Raw genomic sequence first — 15,382 nt, forward strand, 5'->3', positions numbered from 1 at the left:
ATTAAACATTGTGGTCCATTAAACATATTCCAAACAAGTTAAGCCCATCATCCCACAGAAATGGATTATTTAGCAGGGCAAAATGTTCAGGACAGCTCCCAGGAGCAGTAAGACTGGAGCATGAAATGCTCTGACAATTAGAAGAAAAAAAAACACAAAGGCTCTGAGAACTAACAGGCCTTTGTTACATATTGAAGTCACGACAGTTAGAAAAAGATCAGACAAACATGGCTTGTTTGGCAGAGTTGCCAGGAGAAAACCTTTTCTCTCTTAAAACAACATGGCATGACTAAATTTGCAACGCTGCATCTGAATGATGAACTAGAACCCAGAGTCAATGGAAATTAAAAATAAATGTCTCGCTATAATGCACAAAGAAAACCGAACACATCCTAAGCAGCAGCATAAACAGCTCTTACAGTCCAGCATGTTGCTGGAGGGTGAGCAGGTTTTGCCTTCAACTTTTAAAAAAATATATAAATAACATCCTTTCCATTTGAGATTAGGTTTTATGGAGCCCTCGACGGGACGTGTGGAAAAGTTTTTTCTTTTCTTTTCGAGGTTTGAATAACTTCAGATCAGAATGTTGTCTTATGATCCGATGGACTCTGCTATCATTACAACTGTTTGTGGATTATGTTCACTGTCCTTACACAGCACGTTACACTCTTTACCTTCCGGAACATATTCAACCAGGAGCCGCAGATTTGTTGCCATCCTGCCACCTTGTGGTGTATAATAGGAACAACATGTTTGATTGCAGACTGCGCCTAAAAACAAAACTAGGAAACATGCACTGCTTATGTTGAAGGAACACATCAGTCTGTGTGGAATTAATCTATGAAATGTGTTTTACTTAGTGAACTGAGTTACTGAAGTAAAATAACTTTATAATAATATTATTTTAGTTTATTATGTTAGTTTTAACTATGTGGATAAGTAGATATATTGCACATGTATAAAAGGAAAATAGAAGAACCTGTTTTATTTTATTTTTTTTAACAAAGGTTTGAATACATTTCAGAGTTGCTGAACTTCTGGTGACGGCTTTTTGATGACAGTTCATTTTTGGAGCATGAGGATGTTGGAGACTCGGTTTTGAAAGAGAAATCCGTTTTCTTTTACGCTCGATAATCAACAAACAGCTGTTTTGTGATTATTCTAAAATATGCTAATATTGTCATAAATACATTTCACCATCTGTCTTTGTTCTGTTGTAGTTTTGTTGACTCTGTTTTTGGGTGTCTTAAGTTTTTTTTTTTTATCACCTTGCTGCAAGGAAATTTGACATAAGAGGACAATAACTTAATACTGATATATAGTGGTACTCAAGACCTCCATGGAGAAAATAGTGGGATGTTCCTTTGATGGTTTGACTCATAATGATTCCAATAAACAGAGTAGAGAACCTGAATGTTAATTTCATGGTTTTTGGTGCATGAGCTCATGACCTGCTCTACTTCCTCAGAATCTGTAACCAGTCTCAACTTTTGCTTTCACTTCCTCTGCTTCATGTGCATTTCTACAGTTTATTGAATAATTCAAGGGTTTCTTAAAAACATAAACTTCCCTGTAGAAATCACAGGAAGCAACAGCAGTTACAAATAAGTCAGAAAAACGCAGAATGATAAAGTTTAGCCCACAGTTTAAGACAGAGCATGTGGACCAGAATCCCTGCTGCAGTGCAAGCCTGGTCCAGAACTACAGGAAACATCTGGTCTCTGGAATGGGAAACAAAGGTTTCTGGACCAATATTAATTGGGTTTTCCCAATAAGTATCTAACACTTATTTCACACAATGATATGCAAATAAAAAAAATTTAAACAATAATGCAAGGTAATGTGGATTTTTTAAAGATCCAGTCTCTATTTCATACTTCATGTGCTACATCGTGAAACGTTCACCGTGGCTTGTTAAATAGACATTTGATTGACTGAATCCTCTGTATAACAGTGTTCCTATTGCTGCCCACTGAGTGTGATGGGTCAGGCTGACAGGTCACATAAATCCAGCGTAGAACGAGAAAATAATTAAATGTCAAAATAATGAGATATGTTTTTGGCCTAAAATAACTACAATTTTAAGTCCCGACCAATTTGATAAATTGGCATTTTTAAGCATTTACCTTCTAACATCTTCAGCCATATTCAAGCGATGTCAAATGAAAATATTCAACAACTTAGTCATATTGACTGTGGCACTATGACCTTCAGTAGATTTTTTTTTTTTTTTTTTTTTTGTACTTCGGAATATTTCTCACATTTAGATTCTTGGTCTTATGGAGATTCTTATGGAGAGGAGAGAACGCTTTGAGGCACGCCCCTTGAGTCACATGACTTCCGCATTCATCTGACGTCTCACGCGCCTTCTTCTCTCCCGGACTTGGTGACGCGTTTGTAGGTAAGGGACTGCGAACGGAAGCAGAGCATTCACACTGGTTTTCAGCTTGAGTCTTAGCAGTGAAGGAGAAGTTGGTGAGAGTTTCACCGGTAGCCTGTCAGCTCTCAGCTGGACTTCAGCTCTGAGTTTCTGACGAGGAACCGTCCAGTCGGGTCAGGTGTTCTCCCGAACTTTGCTCCCCAGCCCCGATTAAAGGTCAGCGACCTTTTCCACTTTTAAGTCAGAATTTATCGGGACGCTCTTTGTGGGTGTACGAAACAAAGCGACACACCTGACCGTCCATTTAGTGGTGGTTCTTCTGCACAGGACATTTAACGCGACGAGATTTAGTGACAACCAGCAGATATGACCGAAGTTCAATAAACAGCCTGGTGAACATAGAGTAGAAGAGGACAAACACACTATGAAATAATTCCGTTTCATGCTGCTTCTTAAAATTATTTACAGTTGGCACGCTGGAACACTTTTTTTTTGTTGCTCCAGAGAAATAAACGTTGTTTTAACAGAAATCAAAATGATAGTTATCCCAGAGTAAATTTCCAGCTGTCTTGGTTGGAGTCTGCAAACATTTCCACAGAAGATGTTCAGAGATGTTCGCACAGCAGCCACAGATTGTATCTTATTTTTTAACAAAAATAACCACCTCACTTAAATGTTTGCGCCTCAAATTTAGAAATAAACTAATCTTGCAGCACAGATATGTCAAATCATATAATACCGTATATATAAGGAATACTTACTGTTGGACCAATTTTGAAATGTACATTCTATTCTCTTGGCTGATACACATTTCTGTTTTTCCTTCAGGTCAAAACTGTCAGCTCAGATATTTTTTTCCCTCCAAACACTTCCAACATATAAAAAAAAAATGCAGGAATTGCTTGACTCTAGGTTCTAACACAGAAAATCAGCTCCAGACCATTACCTGCCACCACCATGTCTGGAGTTCGGTGTGTAGTTCTGAAATGCTGTTAGTTTTACTCCAGACATAACAGGACACACATGCTTTGTCTCTCCAGAGGGATGGGAATATTTTCCCATCCCTCTGGAGGTTCATCTAGATATTTTTGGTAAACGTGAGACGAGTCTTTTGGCCAATGGGGTTTTGCAAATAGCTGCACACAAACAAATGAGGAATTGTCTTCATTTCCATGCTAATAATTTCACAAAACTGTGTTGCTTGCAATACTTTTACATACATTTTTGAAATTTACAGAATACATTTGCATTCTAAATTATAAGAAAAATTTGTTGTAAATAGTTGTGGGATTCACAGTGAGAAAAGAAAAAGTTTTCCAACTGAGATTTGATGTTTTTATGTGACTAAAGGTCTAATGTGCAATAACAGTATACCCAAAAGAAAAAAATAAGTGTGAAAAAACCGACTCCACACCAGGCGATATTAATGGTTTTTATGGAGAAATATAAAGGTAAATCAAATGCCCTGGACCCCAGAGGGTAAAGGCGGTTCTATATTCCACGGTCAGGTCTGGTTGTAGTTTGTGTAATTGAACTGAAATCACAGATATTTTTAAAAAGATGGATGGTTTTAAGGAGATGGACATTGTTTTTTTCTTTCCCTCCATGTTGAGGGTCAGACTCAGGATGACTCAGGTCAGCCATCAGCAGTGGGGACAGGTCCCTGGCCTCGGCAATGTGGATATGTGGACCCTCCAGTCCCCCCAGGTGCGGGTGGAGGTCCTGACCCTGGGTGCCATTATAAGGTCTGTGTCCTGCAGAGGGAAACATGGGCAGATGGAGGATGTAGTCCTCGGCTACGATGACCTGGAAGGTAAGACATAAAATATTCAATGTTTGAAAAAATTGTTCTGATAAATAATAAATTATAGAACCTGAGGATTCAAACAGATTTGATTTTCAGGATAGATGCTAAACAAAAAATGAGTATTTTTAAAATTTAGTTTGATGTGATTATTTCTGAAGATGTTTTTCTTGACTGAAACTGTACTCAGAAAGTGTATGGAAACAAAGTAAAAGACCAAAACCTCAGCAAGGCTCATTCTTAAAATCCCTTGAGAACATCAGCAAAAAATAAAATAAAAAAAAGTCTCTGGGGAAAAACTGTGCAGCTCTTTTGGGATCTGGAGTTTTTATGGTTCAGTTTGGCATCAAACTGAAGCATACACTTCTAGATAAATGCAGCTATAGCTCTTTAAAGAGAAAAGTGTCAAAGTTTTTGGTTTTTTAATATCTTTGGCTTCCTGTAAAGCAGTCTAGACTGACTTTACAGGAATGTGACTATATAAATAAACTTCCCTTGAGTTCGTTGTAAAAATAAATTCATTAAGTGTGTTTAAAATGACCAAATTTAAGTTGGTCTTACTCAAATCATGTAGTTTACTTCAAATAATGAAGGAAACTAATAAATGACTTCTTTTTTACCGGAATTTTATTTATTTTTTTTGTACTCAGGTAGCCTTTATTTGAGAGTATTTAGACAGGAAAATGTGTAGTGACAGAGATGGAAGACATGCAGCAAAGGTCATCAGGCTGGAATCGAACGTACGACAGCTGTGCTGAGGACTAAGGTCTCCTTATGTGCATTGTGCTCTACCCCTGCACCACCACAGCGTCATGGTTGGTACAGGACCTGTACCAACTAGCATGTAATAATGCTTCAGCATCATTACATCAGACGTAGGATACGAACACGGCATTACTTAATTGTTTCAAATATACTTTTGAAAGTGCACTCTAAGAAGTGTACTCTAAAAATACACTTTTTAGAGAATACTTTTGACATTTTACTGAAATGTCTGGAGAGTTAGATCGGACTGTCCGGTCCAGTACTCAACTGGTTCAAATCTTACATAAAGAAAAGGTATTTCTTTGTTTCAATAGGTAATTTCTCATCAAGGGGGACAGAAGTCACATGTGGCGCACCCCACGGTTCAATCCTAGGACTCCTCTTATTTAATGTCTATATGCTCCCACTAACTCAGGTTATAACAGGAAATAATATTAGCTACCGTAACTTTGCAGATGATACACAGCTCTACATTATGATGTCACCATGTGAGTCGGTACCCATTCCAATCACTGAACAGCTGCTTAGAAAAGATAAATGTGTGGACGTGCCATAACTTTCTCCAGCTGAATTGAAACAAAACTGAAGTTATTAACTTTGAACCAAAAGAGTAATAATCCAATTATTGAATATGACTATAGCTGTTGTATAGTTATATTGGGACTAATTTATCTGTATAGGGTTTGTCAGAAATGAAAATGAACAGCTGTCACACTTTGTGGAACAACCATGTTTGATTTCAACACCAAGTTTGGTGGAGAACCGGAACTTTCCAAATCAGAATTCTGACCTCAGGATGCATTCCAATGGATTTCTCTGACTGTCAAATTAAAAATGATAATTATCATTACTTTGTGATGATAAATGTCAGACATGCTCCCACCCCCTACAACACATTTCTTCCAACCCTTAACAGAATAGTCAGTTGTGACTAACTTTAGATCTGCTGTATTAAGTTCACAGTCTGTTTGATTGATCAAGCTAACCAGTCAAGTTAGCTTGAAACTTGATTGGGACCCCTGCCTGGAAAAGCTAAGAGAAATTGAAGTGACTGCATACTTACCTTTGATAAAGGTGAACAATCCTATTTTTATGTTGTCAGGTTATGTGTCGGATAAACGGTATCTGGGGGCCTTGGTGGGTCGTGTGGCTAACAGGATAGCAAAAGGACACTTTGTGGTGGAAGGAAAAGAGTTCCAACTAGATACCAACAATGGACCAAATGCCCTGCATGGAGGCCTGCGTGGCTTCAACAAGGTAAGACGAACCCTTGGGGAGTGTTTGCTGTTCCTGGACTGGAAACTTTAGCCCCTTCAACGAAACACTTCAAGGTGGGTTCAGAGAAAATGTGAAGCATTTCCTCGTCCAATAACAGGATAGCTACAGTGAGTTTGTCCGCCATTAATTTTTTTTTTTGAAAATAAAAGAAATAGGAGACCAAATTTTTCAGAGAAACCAGCTTGGGCCTGACCTTTGACCTCCCACCATCCTTATAGCTGCCAGGTTGTTTTTCGATGCCATTACTAAGTCAGGAAAACTCTCCAGATATTTTTGGTGTTACTGAGGCGTTTGAATAAAGATCCCTCAGAGAATTGTGAAGCTATATCAAGAAAATAATGTGTTTCAAATATTGAGACATGAATAAGACTTTAAGCAGAGAACTGGAGATCTGAACGGAGTAAAGCAAAGTTGCTTTGTTTTAGCAGAAACCTTAGCGCTTTAACTTTGGTTATGGAACATGTTGGATCTGGGAATGTTGGCTGCCTTTTGGACATTTCTTCTTACATTAAAAGTTAGGAGTTTAAATTTGAATTTGAAGGCCAACGCTTTACAAAAATCAGGAATTGGTCTGTAAGTTCCAATCGGTGCATTGACAAAAGTTATAATTAATAGCATTGTTTTTGTTTTTTTAAGCTAAAACTGATTATGTAATTGCAGTTATTTTCATTATATGTGTGGTCATGTTACTGCTGGTGACAAAAAATGGTTCTCCATGTCAGACACAAAACTAACAGGAAACAGAAATAATTTCCCACATTACCCTGTTAGCTAAATGTCGCAATATTAGATTAATACATCATTATTAAAACAACCAAAATGCTTATCCTTTTTACCCAGGAAGTGTTAAGTTTAATGTAGGACATTGATTAATATTGACATGTTGTTTAATTACTTAAGAGGATTTCTATATCTTGAGAGCTTAACTGTGTTGATAAATGACTGAAGCAACAGGTTGTCAAGAATGCTTTCCAGTTTTTCTTCCAATTCTTGGAGCTTTTTATTTCCTGTAGGTGGAGATTTTTTATCACATCCAGGAGATAAAAACCTTAAGGACCAGATGTGGGGCAACTGTTTGTGTTTGCTTGTCCTATGGGGACGTTTCGAAAGGGAAACTTCTTCTCTTGAGTTCCTCTCTGGGTTTCTCTGTCCAGGAAGTCTGGCTTGCTGCAGAAGTGGAAGGTGGTGTGATCCTCAGTCATACGAGTCCAGATGGAGACCAGGGCTACCCTGGTGAGCTTCAGGTCTCCATCTCCTACACTCTACAGGTAAACATACTCATGTCTCAGCATCAGAACCATGTATCAGAACATTTGCCTCATTTCTTTTCTGGTGAATGTATAAAAACAAGTTTGTGTAGAAAGGATTGTGAAGTTTATAGCAACAATCATTTTAGAAGAGGAAGAAGGATTTTTAGAAAGTCGTTGCTGAAAACACTAGAGGTAGATTAATTGAACAATAAATAAAGATTAAAAATCTACATCTGAGGAGAAGACCATTAAAAACAAAACTGAGTAGAAGTTTGTTGCTGAACTATCAGCTTCAGATGGAGCTGCACTTCCAGATCATTACTCCTGAAAACGAGAAGGTTGAAGGGGGGATTCTATAGGAAGCAGACCGGTTGGGACAGAAAACATCCCGGACTGGACAGCTGCTCGGTTATCAGTTTCCCAGACTCAACTTTCCAAATATCATCTTCAACTTGCCTCAATGTTTTACTGAGTTGATTTTGCACCTGTGTTAGTGAGGTTTGTTTTGTGTTTTCTGCTTAGGGGGAAACTCTAACCGCTGACTACCGAGCCCGCTCCACCAAAGCCACCCCCATCAACCTCACCAACCACTCCTACTTCAACCTATCAGGGCAGGTAAGACCTTGACATCATTCACACCCCGGAAACTTTGCCACATTCGATCACATTACAAACATAAGTCTCTGTGTATTTTGGCGGTCTTTAAATTGGCTTTATTATGTAAAATCAACTTTTTTCAGCTTTACATCATGTTAAAATGTTATTCCCGCATCAAAGACACACTTGGAGTGCTGCATGTTTGAGAACTCATTTAATCTCCACAGCAACCATTCAACTGTGCAAAACGCCTGGGTGGACATAGCCCCGCCTTTGAAACACAGCTTCTCCTCAGACCAGCAGCTTCGGAGCTTCCATCTCACAGAGCAGCTCTTCCCTCAGTTCCTTCAAACTAGCCAACCGCAATTAGCAAACACCTGGTGGACCTGTGCACCTGCTGAGCTTGTTATAGGAGCTACTTCCCAGAGCAACGCTGGTAAAAACGTTGTTGAACGGTTAATGGAGGAGCCATGTTATGATGACTTCCTGAAGGCAGAGTTTCAGAAAGAGCAGGCGTTTTTAAAGAGACAGAGTCCCAATTTTAAGGCATTAAATCACAAAGTCAAATTTCTTTAAAGTTATTTTTGATATATATATAGCACCTCTATGACAACTGAAGGTAACATAATTACATAAATTGACACGACACAAACCACATACTTTTAAAAATACATGATAAGGTTGTAAAAGTCAAGCTAGCATAACTGAGCTATATATCCAGCTTTTGCTTTTTCATTCAAATCTTTTACTGACCAGTGAAAATGTGATTCTTACCTTTGGACCTTATTGCTGAAGTTTTGACAGTTAACAGCAAAACCTCGCGTTCATATTTTGAGATTCTTTGCTTGACGGTTTCATTTTCCCCACCATCAATGTTCCCGACTCAATGCATAGCGATGTCACACACACATCATACAGTCACCATTTGACACAAACACTATTTGCTACATATGGTGATAAATTGTTTCTATATTTGTGTGTTTGTGTTCTTGCATCCCTTGGATGAAGGGAGCAGCAGATATCTATGATCATGAGGTGTCTATCAGTGCACAGTCTTACCTGCCTGTTGATGACACATCAATCCCTACAGGTGAGCGCCTACGTCAGTCCTTCCCTGACATAAACTAGTCTATTTCCTTAGTCTTAAGCTGCTGTACTTCTGACAATAGTGGATTAATGGAAGGAATGCTATTAGAGATTCACCAATCGAAGATTTGTAGGCTGATGTTTGTAAAGTTCTGACCTGCTGATACCAGTTTTAGTCATTTTTGATTTCCCTTTAAAATCCATGAATAAGAGAAAATACTTTTTTCTCTTGTTACGTCCTCCCCCCCTCAAAAAAGATGATTTTCAAGAAAAATAAGTCAGAGGCAATCTGTTGGCAGGAGAGATCCGCCCTGTGGAGGACACACCCTTTGACCTCCGGGTGCCGGTTCCTGTCGGTGTCCAGCTGAAGAAAGTTCCTGGCCTCGGCTTTGACCACAACTTCTGCCTGTGTTCACCCAGAGATGACTGGACAGAAAGACATGCTGCCAGGTTTCCACACAATGCATGATCACACAACAAAAAATGTCCCCGATTCATTCATTTAGTTGATTCTGGAAGGTTAACCTTCTTCCTCGTTTCAGAGTGCTTCACCCCCCCAGTGGGCGTGTCCTGGAGGTGTCAACCAGCCAACCAGGAGTCCAGTTCTACACCGCCAATGTCCTGGACGGCTCCATCAGAGGAAAGGGTGGAGTGACGTATGGGAAGCACAGCGCCTTCTGTTTAGAGACACAAAACTGGCCCAATGCTGTTAACCAGGTATGTCGCTGGGTGGAGAATCACTTCCAATGATTAAATTTAGGAACATATAGCAGAACTGTTATAACTGTAACTTTTTCCTTTGTTTTTTATTCTCTGTTTGCTGCTATTCTTGGCAAGGTCAAGAAAGCAGCATATTGATTTCATATTGAAATCAATATGTTGATTTCAATGGAACAAACCGATATTACTGTTTATTTATAGTAATAAATCAAAGTTATTACTGTTATTTAGGACAGCAACTAATGATTCATTTTAGTAATCAATTATTCTATCAATTATTCTGACAATTCAAATAAGCTGATTAAAAAATTGGCATCTCCTGCAGATTTTTTTATTTAACCACTTAAGCCTTTTTTTATTACACAATATTGGAAATACATTAAAAACAAAAATAAGATAATAATTCAATTACTTTTTTGAATAAGAAAATAACACTTTTCTTGCTGGAAATGCAGTAACGTAGCATTCCTGTAATGTATGAATAAGACATTAATAATAACCAGGGAGAAACTAGATGAATGAATAATTACACTTTCAGTCGATTCTCCTGGTTATACAAAAGGATCTGTCCACTTTTTAAAGAAGAGAGCCACCTCCCTAACACTCGCTGCTCTTTCTGCCCATTCTATCGAAATATGTGGTTTAATCAAAAACGTGTGTTCTTAAGTCATGTCTGTGTTGCCAGGCCAAAGGTGGTGGGGTGTGTGTGTGTGTGTGTGTGTATGTGGTATAAAGGGGTGTGTCTGTGTGTGTTTAGGCTTCCTTCCCAGACTGCCTCCTGCGTCCCGGGGATGAATACCATCATGTGACTCGCTTCACCTTCACCACCGTCTGAGCAACAGTCAGGACTCCAGCGCTGACCTCTGACACATATCTAGGTCAAAGCTTGCTTTATGACTGCTGTTGATGTGAATTTCTTCAGCATAAATTGTAATAAAGTTTTGTCATTTAAACTGGTTATGTGATTATGTGAAGTAGCTCTGTTAGCTATTACACAAATACATCATTTTTAAGCCATGTGCAGCAACACATTTGATGTGTTGTTAATAATGATGCACCAGATATTGGTTTGGTTTCACTTTCCAAAGCAATATCTGTTACGCACCCTGGAAGTGAAAACAGGGCTGAATTGACTTAAAACTTTGTTTTAAACACAGACATAAATATACTGAATTACAAATGTATTTGATAATGCTGTACTTGTACAGCACACTTGATTACATCACTAGCAATTAGAAGTAGAACAACCAATGTCAAATAAATAATAAATAAACTGAAGTTATGGAACTAAAACTATTAAAGATGTATTAAATATTCTATTCAAATTTTCTAAGAAATTATGAATGTAGGGTTTTCTTTAGCAATAACTACAACATATGCATGCATATTGATATCTGTATGTTTAGTTTTAACCTTATTTGAGAAAATCCACAATATGTCCAAATTTGCTCACATAATATTGCTTTTAAAAATAAGTCAAGCTAAAATAAGTCATTTAAAGGCCCACGATGAGAAACACTACATCAAAAGTGACTCTCAGAAAAAAAATTCTGCAAGAATTAATTTTTGTATTACAAACATCAAATCTAGACATGTATTTAATGTCTCATGTCTGAAGAGGGCGCTGTTTCGTGGAGTATACACTCTTGTGAATCTGCTTTAAAATACACTGATAAGGGAAGGTTTCCCGGGAAAAGTGTCACTACGCCACGTTTGGTAAACAGTCTTTTTTTTAAATTTGTTTAATTATTCATAGAGCACCTATTTTAGCCTCATAGCCTGGTTAAATTTTATTTCCCTTATATGAAATCATAATTTAAAAAAATGCTGTGATATTTTCTTATGTAATATTTGTTTGATACTACGTTTTTGATGTCAGAAAACTCCTCAATGGTCACTGAAATAACTTGTAACTGGCAAATGTCATGATAAACGCACCCACCTCCCCCTCGAATATATATATATATATATATATATATATATATATATATATATATATATAATTGAAAAACATTTCTAGAGAAGTGCAAAAGAGTCCTGAAAAAATGAGAAACTATTCTCACAAAGTGTGTGTTGGTCATTGTCATTGTCATGAAACAGGAACAGAGAGCTTTGAACTCATGCAGCGGGAGGAAGTGGAGCCCTGCATCGTGCTCAGCTTTCAGCCATATTTTGCTGTTGCGGCAGCAGCAGCAGCATGGACCTGGAACCACAGGTTGCAAAATGTCCCCTTGCTCATCTGATCATTACCAAATTATTTATCCGAACAGTGAGCTAACAATATGTAAAGCAGGGGTCCCCAAACTTTCTCCTGTGAGGGCCACATAACTTGTCCCTTCTCTGATGGGGGGCCGGGGTCAGTTTGTAACAGAAAAAGTGTGACGATTGTAAGAGTGCTAAACATAAAAATGTATTGTTTTTCAGAAAGCACAATCAAATAACCTTTTCTGGATTCTTCAGAGAACAAAAGTCAGGAAATAACACTATTTATGAAATAAATAATAACCAAATAACACTGGGTTCTCCACATAAAAAAAAGGGTTAGGGTCAATTATATGCATGTATAAAATAGTTACTAACTAGTAGTTAATAATAAATAAAGTTCATTACTAAGGAACATTTATTTTATTGCAAAAGTCCAACTTATCAAATAAAAATGCACATATATGAAAATATTCTGGTATTGTTCAGGGGGCCGGACCAAATGTGGAGGCGGGCCGCATCTGGCCCGCGAGCCGTAGTTTGGGGACTACTGATGTAAAGTATCATCTTCACTATTTAGGACAAAGCTGCAGTTTGGGTTTTAAGATGTATTGGGTCTGAATCTCATGCTGCGAAATAGCCAACAGTTTGTCTTTACGTTACATACTGATGGACCTATGAGGCATCGATGGCTTAGTCGATAGAGTTATCGATTTGCAATTGGAAATTTGTAGGCTTGATTTCAGCTTCCTCCTATCACATGTCTGATTCTACATCAAATTCCTTGTTTGCAAAAGTACCAGGCATTAAATTTAATTTAGATGTCTGGGGTGTTAAAGGGTTTTCCAGCATGAATAGCCTGATTAAGGACAGGCGTAGGCATGTCAAATGGATTTGAATCTTTAAATGTAATTAAATGTTGTAACTCATATTAATTCACATTCTTCAAAGAGTTATTGTAGAGAGTGACTCAGATTTCCTTTTTGTGCTTATTAATATGGTTGTTAACATCTGATAAGAATTTTATGTCAGTAATGTTTAAACTTAGACAAATGACAGATTCATCATTTTCTCCATTTGTAATAAACTGAACTAAGACCAATATAACAACAAACCACTTTTACTGTTACATATGGAAGCGTCTGAAAAACAAAGGATGCTTAGCAATCCCATCTGAAATATCTTGGTGTTATGCTTTAATTTTATAATCATATTTGCTCTACCAATTAAGTCCATAGTTGTTCAGAGACAACATATTTATTTAAAAATGTGTCTGTAATTTTTGATTTTTAACATAACTTCTCTGAATTCACATTTAGATTATTTTCTCCAAGTCTGTCATCTGTGCGTGTGGGTGTGTGTGTGTGTGTGGACCTAACATCCCCTCCAAGCACCAAGCCCCTCTTTGGAGCTGTGGTTTCCAAGCTTCCGCCTCACAGAGGTGGAGTTATGGTGGAGGGCTCACAGAGCAGCCCTCCACCATAACTCCCCCACTCAGCTCCTTCAGACTAGCCAGCAGGGATTAGCAAGCTCCTGGTGGAACTGCACATCTGCTGAGCTCATTATAAGAGCTACTTCTTTAAAAAGTTGGTAAAGGGTTAACAGAGGAGCCATGTTGTAATGACTTCCTGAAGGTGGAGTTTCAGAAAGAACAGGAGTTTTAAAGAGACAGAAACCCAATTTCAAGACATTAAATTACTAAGTCAAATTCTGTTCAGTCATATTTGATATATGTAGCACTTCTTGAACTGTTTTTAACATAGCTACTTGATTGTGTTATAAAATGGCACTATGTGACTGGACAATACATAATACTGTCCCTTTAAGGCATTATGTGTTTCTTTCTTAGGTATTTTTGCCCTTTCTGTGCTCAGCTGGTTCCCATGTCACTAATCACCTCCCCAGCAGTTATCAGCTAGTTAGTTTCCTTCATTCAGCATCCGATTGTTCTGTTAGCTGCCAGGTGTGTTTGCCTTTCCATCAGCCCCAAAACTACTCATCCAGACCAGCAACAGTTTTGAGCAGGTTGAGAAAGTAGAACTACAATAATGACTTGAATCTGTGCAGCAGTGCAGCCATGTTAGCCTGACTTGGAGGATGGACAGACTGGGATCTGAGCTGCTACTCTGAGTGAGGATTTCCCATTGAAACACATCCTCCCTGAATGGGGTGCTCAGACATGAAACACTTCCTGAAAAGAATGGCACTACGTTCCCGTTACGAATCCCTCTGGCAATTCCATAACCTACTTCTCATATTTCATCATTAAGATGTTTTTTTTCAGGCCACTGATGAAGGAAGAGCCGATTTTTTATTAATAGTGCTGTTTACAAATGGATCACCAACGCTCAACACAGAGTAAGCTTCATGACAATGTATTTGGCAAATAAAACACACATGCAAACACACACAACAGACTCTTGAAATCATTAACTTCTTACCTGGTAATAAAATGTTGTCTATACAACTTTAGATGAAGGAGCAGATTCATTTAGTACTAGTACCTAGTACTAAATCTGCTGGTACCTGGGTTAGTATCTATGGTGCTAACCCAGCACCGTAGGTACTGGGTTAGGGTTGAACCCAGAAACATTTGGAGCAATCACCCATACTGTACAGGACTGGTTTCAACAGAAAACCATATGAATTACTTCTTTTGTCTGTCAACACTTACTGTATCACTTTAAGATGCTTAGGCAATGCTTGCATTCTGCCCTTAGGTTTCCCAACAGCTTTGAGTTACTGGATTGCTTCACATTGGTATTGTTCTCTTTTCACATGCACGTTCATACTTTCTTTGTTTTGCAAAGACAGACGACAGATAACCTTTACAGCTGAACCCATAACACCAGAACAATCTATCAATATCAAGATTTTTAGACAACGTGGACACTTTCACTTGTTCTCATGAGTGGGCGCCCTCAATGGCAACTAAAGGCGGTTTGGATATTATTTGGGGAATCATATCAACACCTCCAATGCTCCACTTGAGAAAGTAAAGTTATTTGGTTTCTCTTTGTTCAAAAAACCCAAAGCAATCTAAGAGATTGAAGAAAAAAGAAAAAATTTCCCTCAGAGCCCCCAACCTGCCAGAAAGGGATCAGTAATCTGCAGGGAGAATCACCTGAATGGCCCTGCCATCTAAAAACAAAAACAAACAAACAAACAAACAAAAAAAAGAACGAAAAAACTTATTTCAAATAAATTGATAAAAGTCCAACATCAGTATTTATTTTATGTAAAAAAAAAAAAAAAAAAAACATCCTTCGTTGGTTAATACCGATGAAGGTAGGTTTAGGT

At 38.0% G+C, this 15,382-nt stretch overlaps 1 protein-coding gene across 4 annotated transcripts; it reads left to right on the forward strand.

The window, feature by feature from the left end:
• Nucleotides 1–2,309: 2,309 nt before the first annotated feature.
• On the forward strand, nucleotides 2,310–10,838 carry galm (galactose mutarotase). Of its 4 annotated transcripts, none has more exons than XM_023328091.1 (9): nucleotides 2,310–2,401; nucleotides 3,994–4,193; nucleotides 6,052–6,206; nucleotides 7,382–7,495; nucleotides 8,000–8,092; nucleotides 9,083–9,164; nucleotides 9,460–9,610; nucleotides 9,703–9,877; nucleotides 10,638–10,838. In XM_023328091.1, exons 2-9 carry the CDS (start codon nucleotides 4,007–4,009, stop codon nucleotides 10,713–10,715), a joined length of 1,035 nt encoding a protein of 344 aa, XP_023183859.1. In that variant the 5' UTR covers nucleotides 2,310–2,401; nucleotides 3,994–4,006; the 3' UTR covers nucleotides 10,716–10,838. The 4 variants fall into 4 exon arrangements, with proteins under 4 accessions (XP_023183859.1, XP_005812138.1, XP_023183860.1 ...); XM_005812081.3 differs by having other exon boundaries at nucleotides 2,323–2,401; nucleotides 4,000–4,193; XM_023328092.1 differs by lacking the exon at nucleotides 2,310–2,401 and adding an exon at nucleotides 2,437–2,596.
• Nucleotides 10,839–15,382: the final 4,544 nt, after the last annotated feature.

Source organism: Xiphophorus maculatus, chromosome 22, assembly GCF_002775205.1.
Source record: "Xiphophorus maculatus strain JP 163 A chromosome 22, X_maculatus-5.0-male, whole genome shotgun sequence".
In the NCBI taxonomy this organism is placed as follows: domain Eukaryota; kingdom Metazoa; phylum Chordata; class Actinopteri; order Cyprinodontiformes; family Poeciliidae; genus Xiphophorus; species Xiphophorus maculatus.

What these genes read in the sequence shown, in the direction of transcription:
- galm (XM_023328091.1), top strand. Translation starts at nt 4,007, where the DNA reads ATGACTCAGGTCAGCCATCAGCAGTGGGGACAGGTCCCTGGCCTCGGC. An exon ending in CGGCTACGATGACCTGGAAG is followed by an intron (nt 4,194 to 6,051) that starts GTAAGACATAAA and finishes TTATGTTGTCAG; the next exon opens with GTTATGTGTCGGATAAACGG. An exon ending in TGACACATCAATCCCTACAG is followed by an intron (nt 9,165 to 9,459) that starts GTGAGCGCCTAC and finishes ATCTGTTGGCAG; the next exon opens with GAGAGATCCGCCCTGTGGAG.